Source organism: Hippopotamus amphibius, chromosome 12 (assembly GCF_030028045.1).
Source record: "Hippopotamus amphibius kiboko isolate mHipAmp2 chromosome 12, mHipAmp2.hap2, whole genome shotgun sequence".
Lineage (NCBI taxonomy): Eukaryota > Metazoa > Chordata > Mammalia > Artiodactyla > Hippopotamidae > Hippopotamus > Hippopotamus amphibius.
This window is the reverse complement of record NC_080197.1, coordinates 63151512-63173765: the sequence shown is the minus strand read 5'-3', so window position 1 is coordinate 63173765 and position 22254 is coordinate 63151512. Positions and strand designations below refer to the sequence as shown.

The window sequence follows — 22254 nt, the reverse complement described above, 5'->3', positions numbered from 1 at the left end:
AGTATACTTGCATATTTTTATGGTTAAGTTCCTGTGTAGTGCACAGTAATCACCGTCGTCATCATCATCTGAGAAAAACTAACTCTAAGCCCTTCACTTACAACAATTTGAAATAAAGTTTCAAGGAAATTAAATAAAGTTTCAAGGAAAAGAACTTTATCTAAAAAAAAAGGAAATTTAACCAAGAAAAGTAAATAGTCAGTGTAGAGCAATAAGTGATTCTTAAGAACTCTGTCACAAGATTACATTCCTTTGCTCCATGAGAAAGGAGGATTCCAAAAGCTTTTCATGTTCTCATTTATTTTTTATAAATTTATTTATTTATTTTATTTTATTTATTTATTGGCTGTGTTGGGTCTTCATTGCTGCACACAGGCTTTCTCTAGTTGCTGCGAGCGGGGGCTACTCTTCATTGTGGTGCGCAGGCTCCTCATTGTCATGGCTTCTCTTGTTGTGGAGCACAGGCTCTAGGTGTGTGGCCTTCAATAGTTGCAGCACACGGACTCAATAGTTGTGGCTCACGGGCTCTAGAGCACAGGCTTAGTAGTTGTGGCGCACGGGCTTAGTTGCTCCGCGGCATGTGGGATCTTCCCAGAGCAGGGCTCGAACCCGTGTCCCCTGCATTGGCAGGCGGATTCTTAACCACTGCGCCACCTAGGAAGTCCCAGTCTCATTTATTTTTAATTTAAAAAGTTGAGCTTTCCCCTCTCACCTTTGCCCAGGCGGTGCTCTACAATGATCGCTCAGTTTTAGAGAACCATCATGCAGCTGCTGCGTGGAATCTTTTCATGTCCCGGCCAGAATATAACTTCTTACTTAACCTTGACCATGTGGAATTTAAGCATTTCCGTTTCCTCGTCATCGAAGCAATTTTGGCCACTGACCTGAAGAAGCACTTTGACTTTGTAGCCAAGTTTAATGCCAAGGTAACTAGATTTGTACCAGTCTTCATTTTATGGCCACGTTGAAACACATCATGGAATCAGCATGTTGAACAAAACTCATTGCTGTCACCTCGTATGTGTCAAATGTGAAAATGAGATGCAGTGAAATGTTTAACCAGAAGCAGATATATAGGCATTGGTCCCAGCCAGGAAACCTGGTACATTGAAGTGCTGTCTGTATAGATTACACTTTGCACTGCAGAGGAATAATAGAATTCTATCATTGTGTTTTTGTTAGATTTAGTTTGCTCTTGTCTCTGTGGAATGCTAACAGAAATTACCCGGCAGTAGGAAAGGTCAAAAACCTGAAGCAGAATTTCATACATCAAACATAAATGTCCAAATGTTAAGTCAAGAAAAACTAGTAATTTATAACATATGCTCATATTAAATAGCATTTATTTTCAATACCATAATAATTATTCATCATTTGTTAGTTTCCTTTTTTTGGTGAGCTATCCATATTCTACAATTAATTTGTGCAAACCAATTACCTTATTTGAAACAGCTGAGATGTTTCTCATTACTTGTATTCTGATCTGCACATGGTAAGAAGATAGTCAGTGTTCTGTTGTTTATTCTCCTGTTCAAATTTGCTTTCATTGAGTCAAAAACATTTTAACTTTGTCCCTCAAACAGGTGAATGATGAAGTTGGAATAGATTGGACCAATGAAAATGATCGTTTGCTGGTTTGTCAAATGTGTATAAAGTTGGCTGATATCAACGGGCCAGCTAAGAGTAAAGAGCTCCATCTTCAGTGGACAGAGGGAATTGTCAATGAATTTTATGAACAGGTACCTAACCTATTTCTCTTAATCCATATTGAAGCTGCTCAAAAGTTCCCTAAAGCTTCCAAAAGCTATAAAAGTGTGATCAGTCTATTTCATACTCATGCTACCATCAGAAAAGGCACTGACCAAATTTTATCACAGGATTAAAAATGACAAAAATTGGACCAAACTGTAAGCTTAAAAACACTAAGATAAAGTTATTTGCAAGTATTTGGGGGGAAGAAGGTGTTGAGATAATGGAATGACCTCAGGGAACAATACTGTTTTTTATCAATTGTAATCATAATAGAAGCTAGTTTAAATTTATGTGGATGAATGTATATCACATTAAGTTCATTTACTTTTCTAATAGAGTTTATAACAACAATACATGAAAAAGCTAGTAAAAAATAACATTTTCTTTGACACACTACCAACAGAACATGAGGGGATATTCCCCCCATGACCCAACCCCAGACAGATTGTACTTGAAACCTTGTGTTTGGTGCTTTGAGCCACACTCTTAAGAGGAATCGCGAGGTGGCAGAGCATGGTAAAGGACAGGCTCCAGTGACATCAGAGGACACGAAAGAAGTGAAGATGTTTACCCTAAGGAAAAGGAAGTAATATAACAACTCTCTTCAGATACTGAAGAGACTGACATACAGATTGAGGATTAGGTTTATCATGACATTGTTGTACAGATTAAAGAAGATAAATTATATAAGATACTTACTGTAGGATTTGCTTAATAAAAAAAATGCTAGATTCTTCTCTGCTTCCCTCAAAAGGGCATGACTATAGCCAGCCTACAGACGTTATAGGGAGATAGGTTTTAGGTCAATGTCAAAAAAGAAATTTATATTACCAAAGTCATCCAGAAATAGGATGAGCCACCTTAGTAAGTAATAAATTGCCTTTCACTGGACACTTTTAAAGAAAGATTAGAAAGAACTTCTTTTGAGTATCATAGACAGGACATATATGGAAAATATAAGGTTTGATCTTTCTAGAAAAAAAAATGTATTGCCTTTCCTCGGGATAAATTCATAATCAATTCTGAAATATTGAATATAGAAAAAATGTAAAGAGAAAATCCACTTATAATGATTCCACTAAAAAGGCACAACCATTGTTGATATTTTGGTATAATTCCTTCATTAACATTGCTAGGTAACTTCTGGTTTACAATCTGATATTTTTTTCCACAAACAAATCAGTTCATAAGAAAAACACTTGTACAGTAGTGCTGTTAAACACAAGTAAGTAAGAATATCAGAAACTATATAATCATGGAAGACATAATTCAACCCAAAGCCGGGATAAGGTAGTGACTTTAATTGAGGGATAAATTGTTTAAAACTTTCTCTTTGTTGGATATTTATATCCAGCATTGCCTTTTAAGATGCATTTATATTCGAACTTGTACTCTAATATAAGGAACAGTGACCAGTGACGGGTGTGATCAGAAAGATCATCTGCTTAGACATTAAACCATTTCTTGAATTGCCCCTTGATCAAAAACCAAGCCCTCTAGATTTTTTGATGACACAGGGAGATCAACTCGATGATGGGTGATGATTTAGAGGGTTGGGATAGGGAAGGCAGGAAGGGGCTGCGGGAGGGATGGAGGGGGTATGGGGATATATATGTAGATGCATCTGATTCACTTTGTTGTACAGCAAAAACTGGCACAACTGTGTAAAGCAATGATATTCCAATAAAGGGCTTAAAAAGATATCCTGTGATAAACCAGAATGGAAAAGAATACATATATGTGTATAACTGAATCACTTTGCTATACAGCAGAAATTAACACAACAATGTAAATCAACTATACTTGAATAAAATAAATTTTAAAAAGTGTAAAAAAAACCCAAAAACCCTCAAGATTACCAAAGTGGTTGGTAAATGGCAACAAAGCAGTCCTATAGGAATCTTAGGGATGTGGGGAAAATCTCTTAGCAGTCAAGTAAAGAGAGACTTCACACATAAATGCCCAGGTTCTTGCATATTTGCAAATTTTAGATGCCAAGCGAATGGTGACTTTATTTGTATTTTACACTTTCCTTGTCGTTTGCCTGTCACATTAACTGTTCCTGCTACATTCCTATTTGTAGGGTGATGAAGAGGCCAGCCTTGGGTTACCAATAAGCCCCTTCATGGACCGCTCTGCTCCTCAGTTGGCCAACCTTCAGGAATCCTTCATCTCGCACATCGTGGGTCCTCTCTGCAACTCCTATGATTCAGCAGGACTGATGCCCGGGAAATGGGTGGAAGACAGCGATGAGTCCAGAGATACCGATGACCCAGAAGAGGAGGAAGAGGAAGAAGCACCAAACGATGAGGAAACCTGTGAAAATAATGAATCTCCAAGTAAGTTATAAAATCTCTCTAATCTCTCTTCTTCTAGGATTGTTCCTTACTTAGGTTCAGATAAATTTGATGCTTCTCGTGAACTACATAGTTGAGTCCACATATCATCTGCCGCATTGATTACAGATACTCCCCCTTCCCCAATGTCATCATACTGGATATAACAGACGATAGAATCTCTTACAGTAATTCATACAAAGGTATGTTCTCTGTCATGAAGTAAGACAAGTAATCAAAGCCTATTTTTCAGAGTATCTTGATGTAGCAGTAAAAGGAACCTCAGGTACCATCTAGACCAACCATAGGCTTTTACTGGTTTGGTTGGGGGGAGGCACTAAAGTGGTAAGAGGTAGTAATCACTCATTGATTCATCACATATTTATTAAGCACCTACTCCTTATTAAGCCAGATATTCTTCCAGGTATGAAAGATAAAGCCATGAATAAATCAGACAAAAAAATAAATCAATCCTTACCCTCTTAGGCTTATATTCCAGTGGGGTCAGCAGACACTAAGGAAGACAAAGCAGTAAACCTGTAAGACGTTAGGTACTTATAAATGCTAGAGTTTAAAAACAAAACTGAAAAATAAGGAGGATATAAAATATTACACAGAAAGATTAAAAGATAAGATAGTTATGGAAGATGTAAGTAAGATTTTTTTTTTTTAAAACACGAAAGAAGCGAGGGAGTGATTCATGGAAATAGATGTGGACAAAGCATTTCAAGGAGAGAGGAAAGCAAACCGTGGAAAGGTCCTGAGGTGGACATTGGCTGGGTGTTCAAGGAGCGTCAGGAGAGCTGGGAGTCTGAAGCAGAGGAAGGGGGATGGTGATCAGCGGCGGGGTGCGGGGAGAGGAGGGTCCCAGATGATGGAGGGTTAGAAGGTGTAAGGCTCTGCAGGTCGCAGTATGGAGTCTGGCTTTTACTCTAAGTAAGATGGGAAAGCCATCAGAGGCTGTGAGCAGAAGACTTAGTTAATTCAACTTACGTTTTAACTGGATAGCTTCAGCGGCTGTATTGCAAATATTCTCGAGTTTGGGATCAGAGCAAGGGTGTAAGCAGGGCAATGTGTTAAGAGGCTGTTGAAATTATCCAAGTGAGAGATAACTGAGACTTTGGACCAGGGTAATGGCACTCTTGACAGTGAGAAGTGGTCGCATCTGGTCATTGATTTGGAGTGCATCATGTAGCCATTCTCATCCATTCAACTTAGCTGTCTATAAAATCAGTTATTTTTCTTCACATCTTGGAATATTCTCTGCTGTTTCTCCTGCCATAGGGAGAAGGCCACAATTAGAAAAACTAACAACCCGTATAGTGTCATTACACAAATGCTACTCCTGTGTTCATGGAATATAGTATGTGGTTTCTATCCACCTTCATAAGGGAAGTACAGTCTTAATACTGAGAGTTTCCAAAGCCCTTTTCAAAGCCCTTACCAAAAATATTACCAATGAAAGACATTATTCCTTTTTTTTTTTTTTTAGCACAGTCAGGAAACTGCATGACTTAGTTCATTTGGCCATCTAGGTAAAGAGATATTCTAACATGGTTATTAACCTATTTTCCCTTCACATAAGTTCCCTGTTGTAAGTTCACATAAGCAGAGATAAAGAACTCATTATTAACCATAGACTGGTGAGACAGGCACATTTGGGTTTAGATCAGATTTTTCTTAAGGTCTAACCCATTTATTAACTTGTATACAGAATGGGAGGAAAATCGAAAGTTGTTTTCCTTCAATATTCTATTATCAAAGTAATTTTATTTTATTCCTCTGATGCTTATAAAAAGATTTCTGTTAAAAATTTTGTGCTGAACTTAGGATTCAGAGGTAGAAGCCAAGACAGGATTCATGGATTATTTATTCATGTTCTCATTTAATAAACATGCATGAATTTTATTTACTTTTTTTTTTTTTTCATTCGTAAAGCCAGGTAATTTGCTGCCTGACGAAGGACCAGACAGTTTTTCCACTCAATGTTATTGGAAAGTGTGGTCGGCTTAGCCTCTGGAAAATATTTGTTCCCATGGCCTTACCTAATTGCTATTTGAACTCAAACACATTGAAACAACACACACATAATCTAGGCATCAAGAATTGAAGAACCTAGGTTAGGAGATGTAACAGGTTCAACTTGTCAGCATTGGCTTTAGCGGCAAAGGCAACAACCAAATATTTGATTTATCTTTGTTCTGTAAGGTTGGGTGGCCATACTGACTCCCAGATTCTCATGTGTTACTCTCCTGACCTTCCCATTTTTAATCAAGCTCACTAAAGCAGGAATGAGAATTCTGTGGATTCTGTTTACTAATAGCTTCTAAAAGTCAACTGGTCACCTTACATTAAAATGTAAAACATCATCAACATTGATTTGATAACCATAGCTTTGGAAAAATTCTCTTTGAAGTATCCCTCTATAGCCAAGAAAATGATAAATATTGGGCAGTGTTAGTATTTAGTAAAAATTGACCACGTGGAATAATGGAATTCTAGAAATGGAATCCGTTTAGCTGCCTCATTTTACACAATTCTAAACTGAGGCTCAGAAGTTTGACATCCCAAGCCACAGATGATTTCTGCAGAACCAGAAAGGAAACCCACATTTCCTCATTTTTAATTGCATTGTTATTGACTCTTAGTAATTTTAATTTCAGGATTCATATTGACTGAGATGGTTAATTTGATTTAGCCTGAAAGAGTTCAGAAAAAATGTAAATTAAATATACACTGATAATTTCAGCAATCTGCAAAACTTGGAGATCTCTCAGGAAACACAGAATAAAATGTTTCAATATGGTATCCTAGGGAAAGAAGCCTTTTTTCCCCACCTCATAATTAAATCTGAAAGATTCCTACAGCGAACTAAGAGGTTTCTAATGAAGTACTAAGCTGCATTCAGAATTTGAGCAATGAAAGGATCTTTGTTCTCATTTCAAAAGGTTCCAGTGCTGAACAATTTGGCTCCCAATACAGGCATGTTTTAGGCCACCTGCAGTCTCTAATCTACGCAAATTTATTTGGTACAAACTTTCTTCTACGTCACCTTATTCAGTTTAATTCCAGAGAGGTTTATTACTAACGTTTAGCAGCATTAATAAGAGAACAGCTGCTCTCATGGGGGCTGCCCTGAAAGGAAAAAAGAGAAAAATTGCGCTTTTGTTAGCTTCTTCCCTGAGAATGAACTGCCATGAATGTGTGTAACTTTTGGATGGAATAATCACCTTGAGCAGTAGAGCATGTCCTAAGACTGATTCAAGTCCATCCTTCAGCCAGTGATCAACTGTAACGCTCTTGACTCAAAGGAGTATGTTAAAAAGTATATTAACATGTCAAGATTTCTCAACAGTAACTGACTGGAACTTAACTACAAATAAAAACAATGTAGAAATAGACAAGTACGATGCTTTAGTAGAAGAGTCATTTTAAAGATTTGCTCTTAAAAATCAAATGGATTAATATATTTTATTGATTTCTATAGAAAGAATTCAGATTATTTTAAATTCTAGTTTATGTATATATTGCCCTTGTTAAGAATCTTATAATTTTAGAAATCGATGTTATACTCCAGGGCCCCATGCCCTCTGCCTGTACACTTGCCCCTCACATACCTGGACTGATGCCAGCCCCTTCTTCACACAGTGTATTTAATTCTCATCATTTACATCTCAGCTCAAGTAGCATGTCCTTTCGAAAAAGTCTCATCTGTTCCCTCACAGGTTGAGTACCTGACGTTGCCATACTTTGATGTGTCAGAGAGACGTTGCACTGCACACTTGTTAGAAATGGCAAGGAAGACTTTCTTCAAGACTAGGAGAGAGACATTGGACTCAACTCCATTGAAACAAATGCAGCAGCGTTTTTGCATACTGGGATGAGCTGGTGGAAAAGTACTGGAGGACATTAGAGGGGATTTGATCAATGTAATTAGGTCATTTTTGTTTGCTAATTGCTTATTGAAGGTAGGCTCCTTCTCTCCCACAGAGATGGGTGATAGGGACCCTATCTTTCTTAATAATTGCATTTCAAAGGGATCGCTCCCAGGTCCCTGAGAAAGATGTTTCCTGGGTTGTCACACTAGCTAGAGGCCCAGAGAAGATTTATCTACATAACCGATGGGCAGAGAGAGAATTTGCAATTACAAGTTTCATAAAGTAAATGCTCTAAGCAAAAAAGGATCAGGGTCCTAGAGTCTGAAGGAAACCTGTCTAAAGTTTAGTGAAGATAAGGGGAACATTAAGGCCATCTTGGTCACTTATCTAGGTCTACCATAGAACACAGCATGTGCATTTCTGTTTGGTCTTCTGGGTCCTCTCTCCTAGAGACTGTAAGCTCCTTTAAGGCAGTCTCTGAGACTCATTGGTCTTTGCTTCCATAGCAGAGGAAACTGCTTGTCAGTTAGTCAGTGGGCAATATAAGCTGATTGATGGGTCCATCTCATGAATAAGATTGTGAATATAGTAAATACTTTTAAAAAAATTCTTGTTTATGACTCTGCCTGTATCCATTCCCCCTGGCATTCATTCAGCGTAATAATTTCCTTATGTGTCTGTATGGTTCAAAAGTAATTCAAAATAATTTAAGGTCCTTTTTCTGAACTATGTTTTAAAAATTGATCTATCATCTTACAAAGTGCAAGAAATTTTTTTTATAATAAAACTGTTGAAGGAATCATTAGCACTTCCACAAAAATTTTGGTGGATGGCAATTGGCTTTTTTTTTTCTTTTTCTTATTTTTATTATTGTTACTATTTTTTTTCTTCTTTTCCTTCCAGATTATACATGGTAAATCATTACTAGCTCATTCAGTAAACTCAAATTTCCTTGCAGATCATCCTGGTAACTTGTACTGTTAACTCTTTAGTCTCAATTAGATCAGAATTTCCTGTGGACCACTTTTTCATACCTTTATTATTTTTATCACTTGTCAACACTTCACTGTGGACTTGGAACTGTGGAACGGAAGCTAGAGAGAACATAATTCACTTAGTAAACTCTTACTGAATACTAACTAAAGTCTGGGGCTTTGCAGATAAACACACAAAAGGGGGGGAAAGCTCTGTCCCTATAGAGAAGTTTAGAGTCCAATGTGAGAATCTTTGCCTGCCTTCCAAATTGTTGGCCTGTGTCTAAAATGGTCACTCAAAGGAGGGTCCATTATCTTCTGTGCTTAGGAAAGAATAGCTGCCTACTTAGCCTCTCCACTTGGAGGTCTCCCAGACACTTCATGTTCAACACGTCCCTTAAATCAGCTCCTCATCTCACGTCCTCTTTCTCGGTACCTCTTGCCACTCAGCTGTTCATGTCAGAAAGCTCAGGGTTATCTTTGGTTTCTCCCTTCTTTTTTCCTTACATTTAATCAGTTGCCAAATCCTGTTGATAATACCTCCCAAATGTGTCTCACATTTATCTATGCATCTTCATTTCCATTATCCCCATCCTAGTCCATGTCACCATCATCATGCAGCATCCTCCCAGCGCAGCCATTTCTCTTTCTGGCAATTTCAAAGACTTTGTGCAACTCAATATAATTGTCCCCACTTGTTTACTCTCTATCTTCCCCCTAGAGTCAACGCTCCCTGCTAGAGGAGTTTAAAATTAATTTTTTAGTCCACAGGAAGCAGAACAGTACTATCAAAACTGTCATTTTTAAAAAAAATCAATCTGTAGACTTCTGTGAGTTGAATTGATTGACAAAGCAAAGGAAGACGTAACAAAAAATTATTCCAATAATCTAGGTGGAAAATCTTCAGAGTCTGAATGGAGTGGGAGTAATAACTCTAAGATACAAACAGAACCTTGTATTGGACATTACTAGATATTAAATACTGTTCACAGTACATATCAATGATATATTAATGGTTCATGCCATCTTCCTCTTATTTCTCCACTCTCAAAAAAGATTATTACAATATACAGATCAAGTGATAGATATATGTGTCCATTTGGTGCTTAACTCCTGTGAATGAGGTGAAAAAAACTGTCATGTACTCAACATGCAAATAAGTAGTCTAATTTGATGTTTTCTCAGGAAAGAAAACTTTCAAAAGGAGGAAAGTCTACTGCCAAATAACCCAGCACCTCCTGCAGAACCACAAGATGTGGAAGAAAGTCATTGAGGATGAACAGCGGTTGGCAGGCATAGAGAATCAGTCCCTGGACCAGTCTCCGCAGCAGCATCCCTCAGAACAGATCCAGGCCATCAGGGAAGAAGACGAAGAAAAGGGGAAGCCGAGAGGAGAGGAGACCCCAACCCCAAAGCCAAACCAGTGACAATGGATAGAAGGAGCTATGTTTCCAAACAGAGTGACTTGTCACAGACTCTTTTCAAACCAGCACAACACTTAGACACAACACTGTAGAAATACAAGAAGATGGACAAACGGCTATGGCATTTTGGGATTCTTCGTGTTTTATGTGTTTATTTTTACAGTGAGGTACATGGTTTCAAAAACTCTCGCTCAGAGAAGCTTTCACATTGTAACACCAGCTTCTAAGGATTTTTTTTTTAAAGGAAGAAGTATATATGTGTGTGTGTATATAAGCTCTCACATAGATCCATGTAAAACATATTCACAGACACACACGCAGGCACACAGACACACTGAAAGCCAGGATTCCTGGCTCCACGATTTAGTAACATTCATATTAAAATATATAGTGGTCACTGTGATATAATAAATCATAAAGGAAAAAATAAAGGAAAACAAATCACAAAGGAGATGGTGCAGCTTTAGCCGGGAAGCAGTGCAGCAAATGTAGGTTACGACTAAGAAGCTTTTGCTCTTAGGACTGAGGATGAAAGTTCCAGAGCATTGTTTGAATTCTCATACATCCTGCCAACATTTTGTGTGTGTGTGTGTGTGTGTGTGTGTGTGTGTGTGAGAGAGAGAGAGATGGAAAGGATGCTCGTGTATGTACAGTTGTGTGTATGTAAAGAGAGATTTTTGTGGTTTTAGTCGTTCATAGCATTGCTGCAGCAGATGACTCAGCACATGTGAACAAACAGGATGAAGTTCACTCTGGAGTGTCTTTCAGAGGCAGCCATTCCAAAAGCCTGCCTCCATTTGGCTTCAGTAAAAGTCCCTCTGCAGAGGGAGGGGATTGGAGGGCTGGGGAACTGGGCCACGGGCCTGGGTCTACTCCTCTGCAGCCCTTGGAGGCTGTCTGTCACCAGCCTTAAACCGGGAAGACTGAGGCACTTTCCAGTCTAGTTGCCGAATGAATGTATAGGAGCTCTTTGTCTGTCACTCAGCTAAGATCAAATCACCATGGAAGGGGATGGCATTCTTTAAACAGAAACACCTCTGAAGAGGCTGGAGTCAGGTCTTTTCATCAGGTTAGAGTTCTAAAAGGTTGCCAGAGGAGGCCTGGGAAATGGCTCTTAACAGGGATCTCCCATGTCTTAATTTGCTGTAAAATGTGTGGTAGAGAAAGGAAAAAAAAGAAGGCAAACAGAAACCCACTCTGGGACAGTGAGAGATGAAGGGCAAAATTTCGACCTAGGGTTTGGTGTTTATTGACATAGTGAAAGCCTGATTCTTGGCAACTGTTGAAGATTGGCTTTTGGGTGGCAAAGGTCACATGGACAGCCCTGCTGTACTATTCCACGCGTGGTGTGATGGTGTGGCTTCCATCTGCAATCTGGCCCATTGTCATGTTTTTTTTGGCAGGGAAGACTCGAGAGGGATCCGGGGGGACTGGGCCTATCATTGAAAGTCTTTTTTTTTTTTTTTTTTTTGGTTTGTTTATCTACACTTGTTTATGCTGTGAGCCAAACCTCTATTTAAAAAGTTGATACTCACTTTCAATATTTTATTTCATATTATTATATTTGTCATGAATAGTTATCTTGGTGTAAATATAAAGATTTGTTTTTGTTTCTGTAGATAGTCAACTCTTTTTTTTTTAAGGGAAAAGGGAAGCATTTTTATAAAGTTCTATTTTAATCACCATTTTTATACAGTGTAGCTCTCTCCAAGCCCAGTAAGTTCATTTGCATGGAGGCCTATGAACACCCACTTATCTACCTGTTCTAATTTAAATGATCATCTGATACAGTTATTTTATGCCAATTAAATGAGGATGCTGCAAAGTATGTTTTTTCACTAGTAACTTTGGCTAACCTTTGGGTAACTTTTAGATCCATGTCTCCCAAGCAAAAGACTTTCTTAAACAATACCAAATGTTTATAATTGGTGTCCCTTTCTTCCCAACATTTTTTGCTTGTAACTTTTCCTTCAGTACCATATCCTGGCCTGCTCATCATCTAAACAACCTTAGCTTCAAGTAAATCTTGCTTGTGATTTCTACTTTTTATTTTGTCTGAAATCATAGAAGAGTGTTTACATTAAAAATGCCTCTGTTTCTCATAAACAGATATTCTCCCCTTCCAAAGCAATGATTATACAATAATGCATAGCATTTTTAAAAATAAGGTGAAGATAATACAATCAAAAATGAACAGTTTCAAGGCAAACTTCCCAATAAGTGGGAAAATACGAAAAGGATCAAATGGATGCAGATTCTGCCTAAATGATGAGAATAATTTTTTTTTTTTGAGTTAACACCAGGTCTTCATTATTTAGGACTTACTGAATGGTTTTCCACTCTTTTTTTTAGTATTGCCTGTGTGTTTCTATGTTTGCAAAACTTACTGTGAGTCAAATATATTTCCCCAGTGAATTTAACTATTCTCCTTCCAATGCAAATACCAGAAGGGAAAAAAAGCATTTATACTCACATACCTCTTGTATCTAATTACTTAACAAAACTAATCTTCCCCCTGTTCCAAATGCTGTATGTCTCTAAAATAAACGTAAGTTCAGGAAAAGTCTAGGTATGGAGCAAGTTAAATGGTGGTAGAGTAGTTGTAAGTCCATAACCTTATATTGGCAGCATCATCAAAGCTCCAAGACCCTAAGTAGGGGCCAGCCTGGCTGCCAGAGTAGAGGTCTAAGCACACTGCCTGGTTTTTGTTTGTTTTGTTTTCAAGTACATGAAATAATAATGGCCAAAGCAGTAAGAACATCTTCGTTCCAGAATTGTGCTCAGCAGTCTAAGCAGATTAATCATTTTTTCTTCAAAGATAAATCGCCAGTGTACTAAAGCTAAAAGTCAGTTCGAGGAAAGGAAAGGAGATTCATCATGTGTGATTTTCAGACACAGCCAGTATATCCCAAAGGATGCAGAGGGACATAAAAAGATATTTTCTGCTAGTGATGGTCTCCCCGTCCCTTGGCGACAGCAATATTAGGGTTCACTTCCAACTTCGGAGCTTACTTCCTGTGGTGCCAGTATATTTGTTGCAATTTACTACATTTTTATATGAGCCTAATTATAGGTGCCATTAGATAAACTCAGGTCTTTCATATGAAGGAATGTCTAACCCATTTAGGGAAAAGGAGAACTGTATAGACAGCCATGAAACTAATGGTAGGAAAAGTTGTAATTGGTGGCCTTGATGCTGGTTGCTCTTTGTTAAGGAAAAGACCAGGTATACTAAGCATGTCCTTGATGTCATTTCCAGCATGCTGATAGAATGTCTTTCTGGTTATCGATCTAAGCCAACCTTGAGAATACTGTTTCCTTGCTGAAAACACCACTTTGGCATATTTTTTAACCATAATTTGTTTCTGTCCTTTGTATAAGACCTGGTTTTGCTCTCAGTCAAAGATGAAGACAGTAGCTCTGTACAGGGATTTACCTACATCGGTCCTCATCTGAGAAGTGAAGGAATTTCCTCATGTTTAAGAAAATATCCACTTTCTAAACACAGAACACCCAATTATGTTTGTTCCATTTTGATGGAATGCCAGAGCAAATCCTAACCATTGCAATCCCAGTGAAACTGAAGACAAGGGATTGTATGTCAAGCGGACTTCATCTTACATGTATGTATTGCAATTTCCTCACGTCCCTGCCTCTCTTGATTTGCAGTGTCCCAACGTCCCCATCACCTTCCCAGAGAACTTTCTTTGAAGGTAAAAGCTGTGCAACAGGCATGAGACTCAGGCCTATTCTTTGTTTAAATGATGGAAAAATATAAATTATTTTCTAAGTAATAAAGCTATGAAAATTATTGTAAATAAAGTCTAAAGTTTGAAACGACTGCTTTATAAAAGTGAACTATTTGTGTAATGAACAACTCCTGACTAAATGAGAAGTAAAGAATCAAACTATCATTTCTATTCTGCTTTAGGAGGTATTTTTGGTGCTTCCATGTCAGTATGGGATCTCTGCTGTCCTTATCATTTACAATATTTCTAAAATAATAGTGAAAACCACAATAAGGGTCTTCTTGTCCTTCTCTTCCATCCTAAGTCTGACTCCCACTTAATACTTTCCTTGGTTTATATGCATTTTGGAAATAAACTGGGTTTTCAAACTAGCAGAAGGCTCCAGTAAAACAGTTCTGTAAACTTTCATAGTCTAGAGTAAATCATATTTCTACGTATAATTATCAGCTAATGGATGTAGAAAAAAATCAATAAAATTTCAAATGCTAATAGCTCACCTCCAGATATTTGAGCACTATATACTCTGAAACCAAACTGGGTTCCTTGCATTTGCCTTCTCTCCTAAAAAGCAGCAAAATATGTTATAACTAACATTCTAGATCATTCATTTCTCATGATTTCTCTATAAAGTAAAACTGTGACCTTGCTGATGTTATCAGTCCATTTTTCTAATCTATCCAACAAAATGAAACTTTACGATTAGGAGACCGATTCACCATTTTAGGTGAACAGCATTCCAGAATTAAACTATGTTTAGCATTTCTAATCAAGGAAAAATGTACCAGTTTTAGGTCCTATATTTGTATTAGTTTGTTCCTCTAGAAAATATTCAGATTCTTATTGGAAAAAGTTGATTGGGGATAAATTCATTAAACTATAAGCACTGAGTCAAACTACAAACAATGCATTAGATAAGGAACTTAAATTTAGATTTGCATAAGTATTTGTAATGTCTCACTAGTGAACCATGGTCAGAGAAGAACAAGAATGTACTTTTCAATCTATGTTATGCACCATAGGTGTTAGTCAATTTGTGCTATCACCTAACACATTTCATTTGTTAAAATGATGCTGCTTTTACTTTATCTGAAATGATCTTTATGTTCACACTATCAAATCATGCTAACAGCAGGTTAACAATGGTGGGAAAAAAATTGACCATTTTGTTTCTAAATATGTTTGAAGATACAAAACTGAAGATTAAGGCATTATTTAGTTGGAACTCAATATCATGATTCAAAAAATACTGATCTGGTATAAATTGTTTCAGTACAGGTAAGACTATAAACTACTAGGGTGAGTCAAAAATTATCCACACTCTGGCTGTAGAATTTATAGAAGTTTTAATATAACTGGAGTGAGGATAATTTTTGACTCACCCTCATGTATAGAATGATGTATAGATGGAAAACAAAACTGGCTTTTGACATGTGCTTAAGGCTCTTATGAATCCAAATTCCCCATCTAAAGGCAGCTAGTTTTTCTCCATATACTTTTAAGGTTGATGACATTGTCAAGCATTGGTATCATGAATTTCTACTTCCTTGAAGAGCTGTGGGGCAAAGAAGAAAACGCAAGCCTTATTCTTATTGATAAGAAATACTGAACATGTCCATGTTCAGACAGATTTCCTCATTGTTTCACATCAAGATGTGATTCTTCAATCATGCAAATTCAAACAAAAAATGCTTCAGAGAATAATGTTAAATCATCATACATAAGTACTACCAAGAATATTGAAATTTGACCTTTTCAAGCAAACCTGTTAAAGTTTTTAATCAATTACAATGAAACCCGCAAAATGACATTTCATGGTATAGAGATGCTAAATATTTTGATCTAATCAGAACTACTATTATGTAACAGAAAACTGCACGAAATAATTAATTCTTTTTCTAATACCCTGCATGTCTCACAGAGGAAAATGTGTTATGGAGTCCAAAAAATACATGAAATAAAAAAAAAAATTTAGTCCCAATAATTTAATTAGATTTAGGGTATAAATTAGAGTGAATTATCCCAAGAAAGAGGAATGCCTTATCCAGGGATTTGTCATGGTTTAGGTTATTTTAAAATAAATGGTTTACTAATGCAGATTATATTTTGCTAAATTCTAACACAGTAATGAAGGTAAGTATTTGGGTTCTTTTTTTTTTTAATTTATTATTTTTTGGGGGTACACCAAGTTCAATCATCTGTTTTTATACACATATCCCCGTATTCCCTCCCTTCCTTGACTCCCCCCACCTCGAGTCCCCCCCACCCTCCCCGCCCCAGTCCTCTAAGGCATCTTCCAATCTCGAGTTGGACTCCCTTTGTTATACAACTTCCCACTGACTATCTATTTTACAGTTGGTAGTATATATATGTCTGTGCTACTCTCTCGCTTCGTCTCAGCTTCCCCTTCACCCCCTGCCCCCTCCCAAACCTCGAGTTCTCCAGTCCATTCTCTGTATCTGCATCCTTGTTCTTGTCACTGGGTTCTTAACTAAGAAAAATCAAATCTTACTAATCTTGACTTTCACAGAGGAAAACACTGAACAATCAATAAACCACATATACTACATTCATCTGCCAAGATTGATCAAATGGTAGGTTGGAATTTGAAATTCACAAATAGAAAAGTAATTTTAAAAATGTTTTTAAAGCTTAAGTCTTTAAATTTTCGGTGTCATTAGAAATACCTATTTCAAATGAAGCAGACACTATAACAGGGATTCCTTCCTCTTTAAAACAAACAAAAAAAGGTCAAACTTATAGGATAAAAGTATGACATCTTCAATTTTCTCTAACTTAAAATTAGTAAAGGAAAAATCATCGGAAATCCTCTTCTGTTACAGTAAGGAAAAATTGCCTTTCACCTCAAGTTTTAACTCACCAAACTTAATGTCATTGTGCAGCCCATAGTATTAAAAAGCAAAAAAAAAAAAAAAAAAAAAACAAAACCAAACAACAACAAAAAAAGCAGAACCGTGGATTGGGAGTGAACACTACGTAAAACTTGAAAGATATCCCAGGACACCTCTCCGTCTTTTGGTGGCAAACCAATTTAGTTCTCAGTTACTCTGGAGTAAAGGGACTTAATGGATACATATTTCAACCCTGACTTCCTTTATTACAATCAGCACTTACACATTTTGGAATGTGAACTAGCCCTTAGCACTTGGAAACTGCTGCTTGAATACTTTTTGAAGGGAAGGATTTTTTTTTTTATTCTAGTAATTTTACTTTCTATATAATAGCAAAATATTCAAATAGTTTAGTGTGAAATTGAAAGTAATTGTTTAAAGATATTTTCTTTGTGTATATCAGTTGTTGGTTGATAGAATTTCCCATCACTTTTCCTTTAAAAATTAACTGATTATTTTTATGACTCAAAAACCCATATTATACCAGATATTTCATTTTAGCTATTATAAGCATAATCCAGTACTATACTATTGCAGTCTTTAAAGAACAACCCTGACATATCTATATATCACACGTCAGTGGGGTTTCAGTGGCTTGGCTTTAAGTATATATGTGTTCATTAGTTTTTAAAAATCACAATTTTTAATACTCTGTAAAATATGTGCATGGGATACTTGCCATTTTATATTTGCTTAACTGGTGGGGGTTTTTTCCATCTATGAATGTTGGTTCATTTCCTAATACATTCTTACAGAAGAATGCATACCATTTTTGTTTTGACAAGAACAGTTTGTTAGTTGACAAACACTGGAAATAAACATCACTGAATCCAACTACCCCTTGATATTTCTTCCTCTAGATTTCTTATCATACAAATCACAGAATGAAAATTGGTGCTTTTATAGATATTCTGAAACTCTCAATGCAAAATAGTGAAAACAAGACTCTCCCTGGCTTTCTATAATCATATTAGGATATGCAACTGAAAGAACTTTAATTTGAATTCAGAGTATTTGGGGTTTTGGCTGGTTTGGTTAATTTGATTTGGTTTTTGGTGTTAACATGTGTTCTGATTCCTGATGGGACAGTTGTTCTGATCAGTCATTACCTCTTCCTGACGAAAAGTTTCATTGGAAAGTTCAAATTACCATGTCCCAAATATTTGTCTCTGTATTATTCGTAAACCAGAGAGTATTGGATTAATTTAATTTGGTATTCCTAAAAAGCAATATTTTCAAATAACTGCCAACCAAAGTAACAGTGTAAGGGATATCATTTGTACATGATAATTTTTAACAGTGTAATTCTCATCCCTCTCAGAAAACCTGAGTATGTTTAATAACGTTCCAAATTTATCAACTTTTAGAAACAAAAGAGTGAGGCATCAGACTTAAGTGATCATTTCCCAGTTGAAATAAATCTTGTCCTCTCACCTGTATCTTGCACTTAATATATGTAGCAATACTTTGTATCATCCTATCACAAGTATTTGTTAAGTGACTTAGTTAATGGCTGATAAATGTTTTGTAAAAAGTAGAATCTGTACAGAAAAAATATTAGATAAATTGTATTTATTTTTATTAATTTTTAGCTTAGACACTATAATGATGCTCCTTTTTGTCTAGAATTACTGGAAGTGCCTCATATATATATACATACATGTTATGGTAAATATATACTCAAAATTATTAGAATTGTGTCACAGATGATCAATGTGGATGTTACAATGTGAAGACAATGTATAATATAAATATATTCTGTGGTATCATGTTCGATGTAGTCATTTGTGCAACCCAAGTCCTCCATCCACTTTTGAAGTCATCCTTTCCTCTCATACCCAAATGCAGTAGCCCGTACCCAGCCTACACTATAATGACACATCCATTGGCCTTCCTACAATTTCCAAGGACTCCTGGGGACCTCTATTCCCATGGTCACATCCCTCTCCCTATCACTGATGAATTCTTGGTTGCATTAATCTTCATCTAACTTTCTGCAGCTAAGCTATGCCCTTTCTCTCATTGAACAGTTGGCAACAAAACCAAGATAACTAGATTTCTGATAGTCAGCTTCAGAGTCCTATAAAATACAAAGTGCTGCCATTTATACTATGAATGCTACAATTTATCCTATAAAGATTATCTATGAGTGCCCAATATACAGGATATTTGGTTGTACAGATTCAGAATTGTTTTTGTCCTGTGTATGTGAAAAGCTTTACAAAATGTTGAATGATTTGAAAATACTCAAATACAGTTCTCCAAAACAAACAAAAGCAAAATGCAATTTCTACTCAAAGTTCTCAGGGAATCAAGTCTTCAATCTACACACACTGATTTTCCTATTATCTATGAAACAAAATTCTAATGTCTAAGCCTGTTATATTCAAAACTCCCTTCACTCTGGCCTCAAACCATGCCCCCATCAAAGGAACCAGCCATTTATCATTTATATTTATATATCTTAGGCAAATGAAATTAGTGGGGTATTTAGACACTCTGTGTAAATACATTTTCATTCTCCCTTTGTGTGTATACACACACACATACTTTTCCAATTACACACAGCACAACAGGGCAAGATTGACTATGTCTTTTTGAGTTCTATCCCTGGGCTTCCTCTTATGGTGATGCTCTGGTCCTCAGTGGAAGGGAGGCAATAACTAGATAGTCCAGTCTGAACTTTCATCTTCTTCCTGCATTTAGGTGCTGTCAAACTGGCCTCAAGTAAGGAAAAGTTAATTTATGAGATAGGGTAAGAGAGGTGATGATAGGTAAGTTCTAACGGAGCCTGAGATTCAGGCCAGAGGAAAGGGATGGCAAAGCCCACTGCCTGAAATAGCCTCAGAGATCAGATTAGTGTGTCCTTGGTCACAGTAATCCACACTTGGTCCAACTCTACAGATTACCCTTACACCCACTGAACCACATAAAGTGGAGCTTGGGAAATGGGTACCATACCCTGACCAATGAAAAGAAAAAATAAAATCAATTCATAAATTATTAGAAAACCTTCTGCCTAATAGGATAGTTTTAAGCAACAGTCTGCCTTCTTTTAGAGCTGTAAACACCCCATGTCCAGATCATTCTTTCTTACACCATTGCTGGCTTAAGAAAGGCAATCCAGCTCCACCTCTGCTGAAATCTGATAGATGTGAAGAGGGGAGCGCCCCTTGCTGTCTGGGATCCTCTGGGACCGGACAGAGCTGGGTGGGGAAGGGGAGTATTGCTACATACTTTGTAGTTACACTCAGGAAATGGGATTTCTCCTTGCTCCCTTGTCAAATTGACTGCTTTCCCCCCCAGATGCCAAAGATGAATTGATCGAAGGCTTGGGCTCTGGTCTTCAGGGACTTCAAGTAAAGATGATGCATTGGTTTTCTATTTCTTCCATAATAAATTACCACAAACTTGGTAATAAAACAATGCAAATTTGTTAGCTTGCAGCTCTGTCAGTCAGAAGTCCAGAGGGGCGTGGCTGTATTCTCTGCTTTGGATCTCTCACAAGACTGAAATCAAGTGTTTGCCAGCCTGGCCTCCTTTCTGAAGTCTCCAGAATCGTTCAGCTTGTTGGCAGAATACAGTTCCTTCCAATTATAGGGCTGAAGTCCCATTCCTTTGCTGGTTGTCCTCTGGGAAACTCTTTCAGCTTCTTAAGGTCATCCCATTGCAATTTCTACCCAAAGTTCTCAAGGTATTGCTCCTCTTACCCAGCCGCACCCCCACCTTCAAACCAGCAACAGCACGTGATTCCTTCTTATACCCCGAGACTTTCTAACTTCTGCTGCTGCTGCATCCTTTCTGTCTCCAGCTAGTGAAAGTTCTCCGCTTTTAAGGGTTCATGTGATTATACTGGACTCAAATGATTCAAGGTCCTCTCCCTATACTAAGGTCTTTAACATTAATTAGATCTGAAAGGTCTCTTTTGCCATGTAATTTAACATCTTTACAGTTTCTTAGGGTCTGGGAGTAGACATCTTTGGTGGCTATAATTTTATCTTCCACAAATCATGAAAAGAATGAGGAAGATAGTAAAGATAATGAAGGCATATGGACCCCACAGCTGTTCCACATGATGGAAGCTCGTGTCCATAATGAAACAGGCAGGTCAATTTTAAAAAGCTAGCAATGGCAATGGGGAAAGCAGGAAAGGCCCAGTCTTGAGAATGTGGGACGCCCATTGAAAATAAGCTGTTGGGGGGGCTCCAATCAGGATGGTGGACTAGAAGGACCTGGAGCTGACCTCCTCCCGCAAACACATCAAAAATACATCTACATGTGGGACAATTCTCACAGAATACCTACTGAAGGCTGGCAGAAGACCTCAGACACCTAAAAGTGCAAGAAAGAGCTCCACATAACTGGGTAGGATGAACGGGGGGGGGGGGGGGGGGAATGAAATAGGACCTGCACCCCTGGGAAGGAGCTATGAAAGAAGAAAGTTTCCCACACTCTGAGAAGCCCCCTCACTGATGTGGAAATCAGCTGGGAAATAAAGGGAGTTTCAGAGGCTTGAAGAAGAGCACAGCGTGGTTTGTGGCAGGCAGACCAGAGAGAGAGATCTGCACAGATGGTCCCTGCCACCACCTGCACTCCCAAGCCTGAGATGCACATCCACTGGTATGGGCAGAGGCTGGGTGCTGAAACTCAGGCCTCAGAGGACAGGCCCAGGGACAGGACTGGGGTTGGCTGTGCAGCAACAGCCTGAAGGGGCTAGAATGTGGTACTGCTGCAACCAGGGGGTGTACACAGAAGAAGCCTGGGCCCGCCACAGAAGCTAAGCATCATGGTTAATCAGCATGTAAAGGGAAGGGTAGTGCCTGGCATAGCAGTCTCACTTTTTGGATCTTCAGAGTGGGTGTGGTGCAGCCATTGAAACCCCATTGTTAATGCACCTGCAAGCAAAGGGAAGGATGGGGCCCACTGTAGCAGCCTCTTCCTCTGAGCACTCTCATCTGGCTTGGCACTGCTTCTATGAGCTCTGGGAGCAGCCAAGTACCAGTGGGTTGCCCACACACAGAGGCAGGGCTGAAATCAGAACTGATCCGCAGGGACCATGCAACTTAGGAAGCTGGCTGAAATCTGAACCCTCTCCCTGTGGCTGTGTGGTCTGCATATTTAGGCCACCACCACTGGCTTTGTACACTCAGCACCTGCAGGACATCCAAGTGAACAATGGGTGCTCCCATGGCTGGGACGGGTCTGACTTTAGAAGCTGTGGGCTTTGTGGGT

The 22254-nt window shown here is 37.9% G+C and overlaps 1 protein-coding gene across 2 annotated transcripts in view; it reads left to right on the top strand.

Annotated features, from left to right (window-relative positions):
- The window catches only part of PDE3A (phosphodiesterase 3A), a 311065-nt gene extending 298719 nt beyond the window's left edge, over positions 1–12346 (top strand). For both annotated transcript variants that reach the window (XM_057702753.1, XM_057702752.1), the window contains 4 exons: positions 723–926; positions 1584–1739; positions 3836–4091; positions 10126–12346. In XM_057702753.1, coding sequence (XP_057558736.1) covers positions 723–926; positions 1584–1739; positions 3836–4091; positions 10126–10367 — 858 coding nt within the window. In that variant the 3' untranslated portion in view covers positions 10368–12346. The remainder of the gene's footprint in view (positions 1–722; positions 927–1583; positions 1740–3835; positions 4092–10125) is intronic.
- The last annotated feature ends 9908 nt before the right edge of the window (positions 12347–22254 follow it).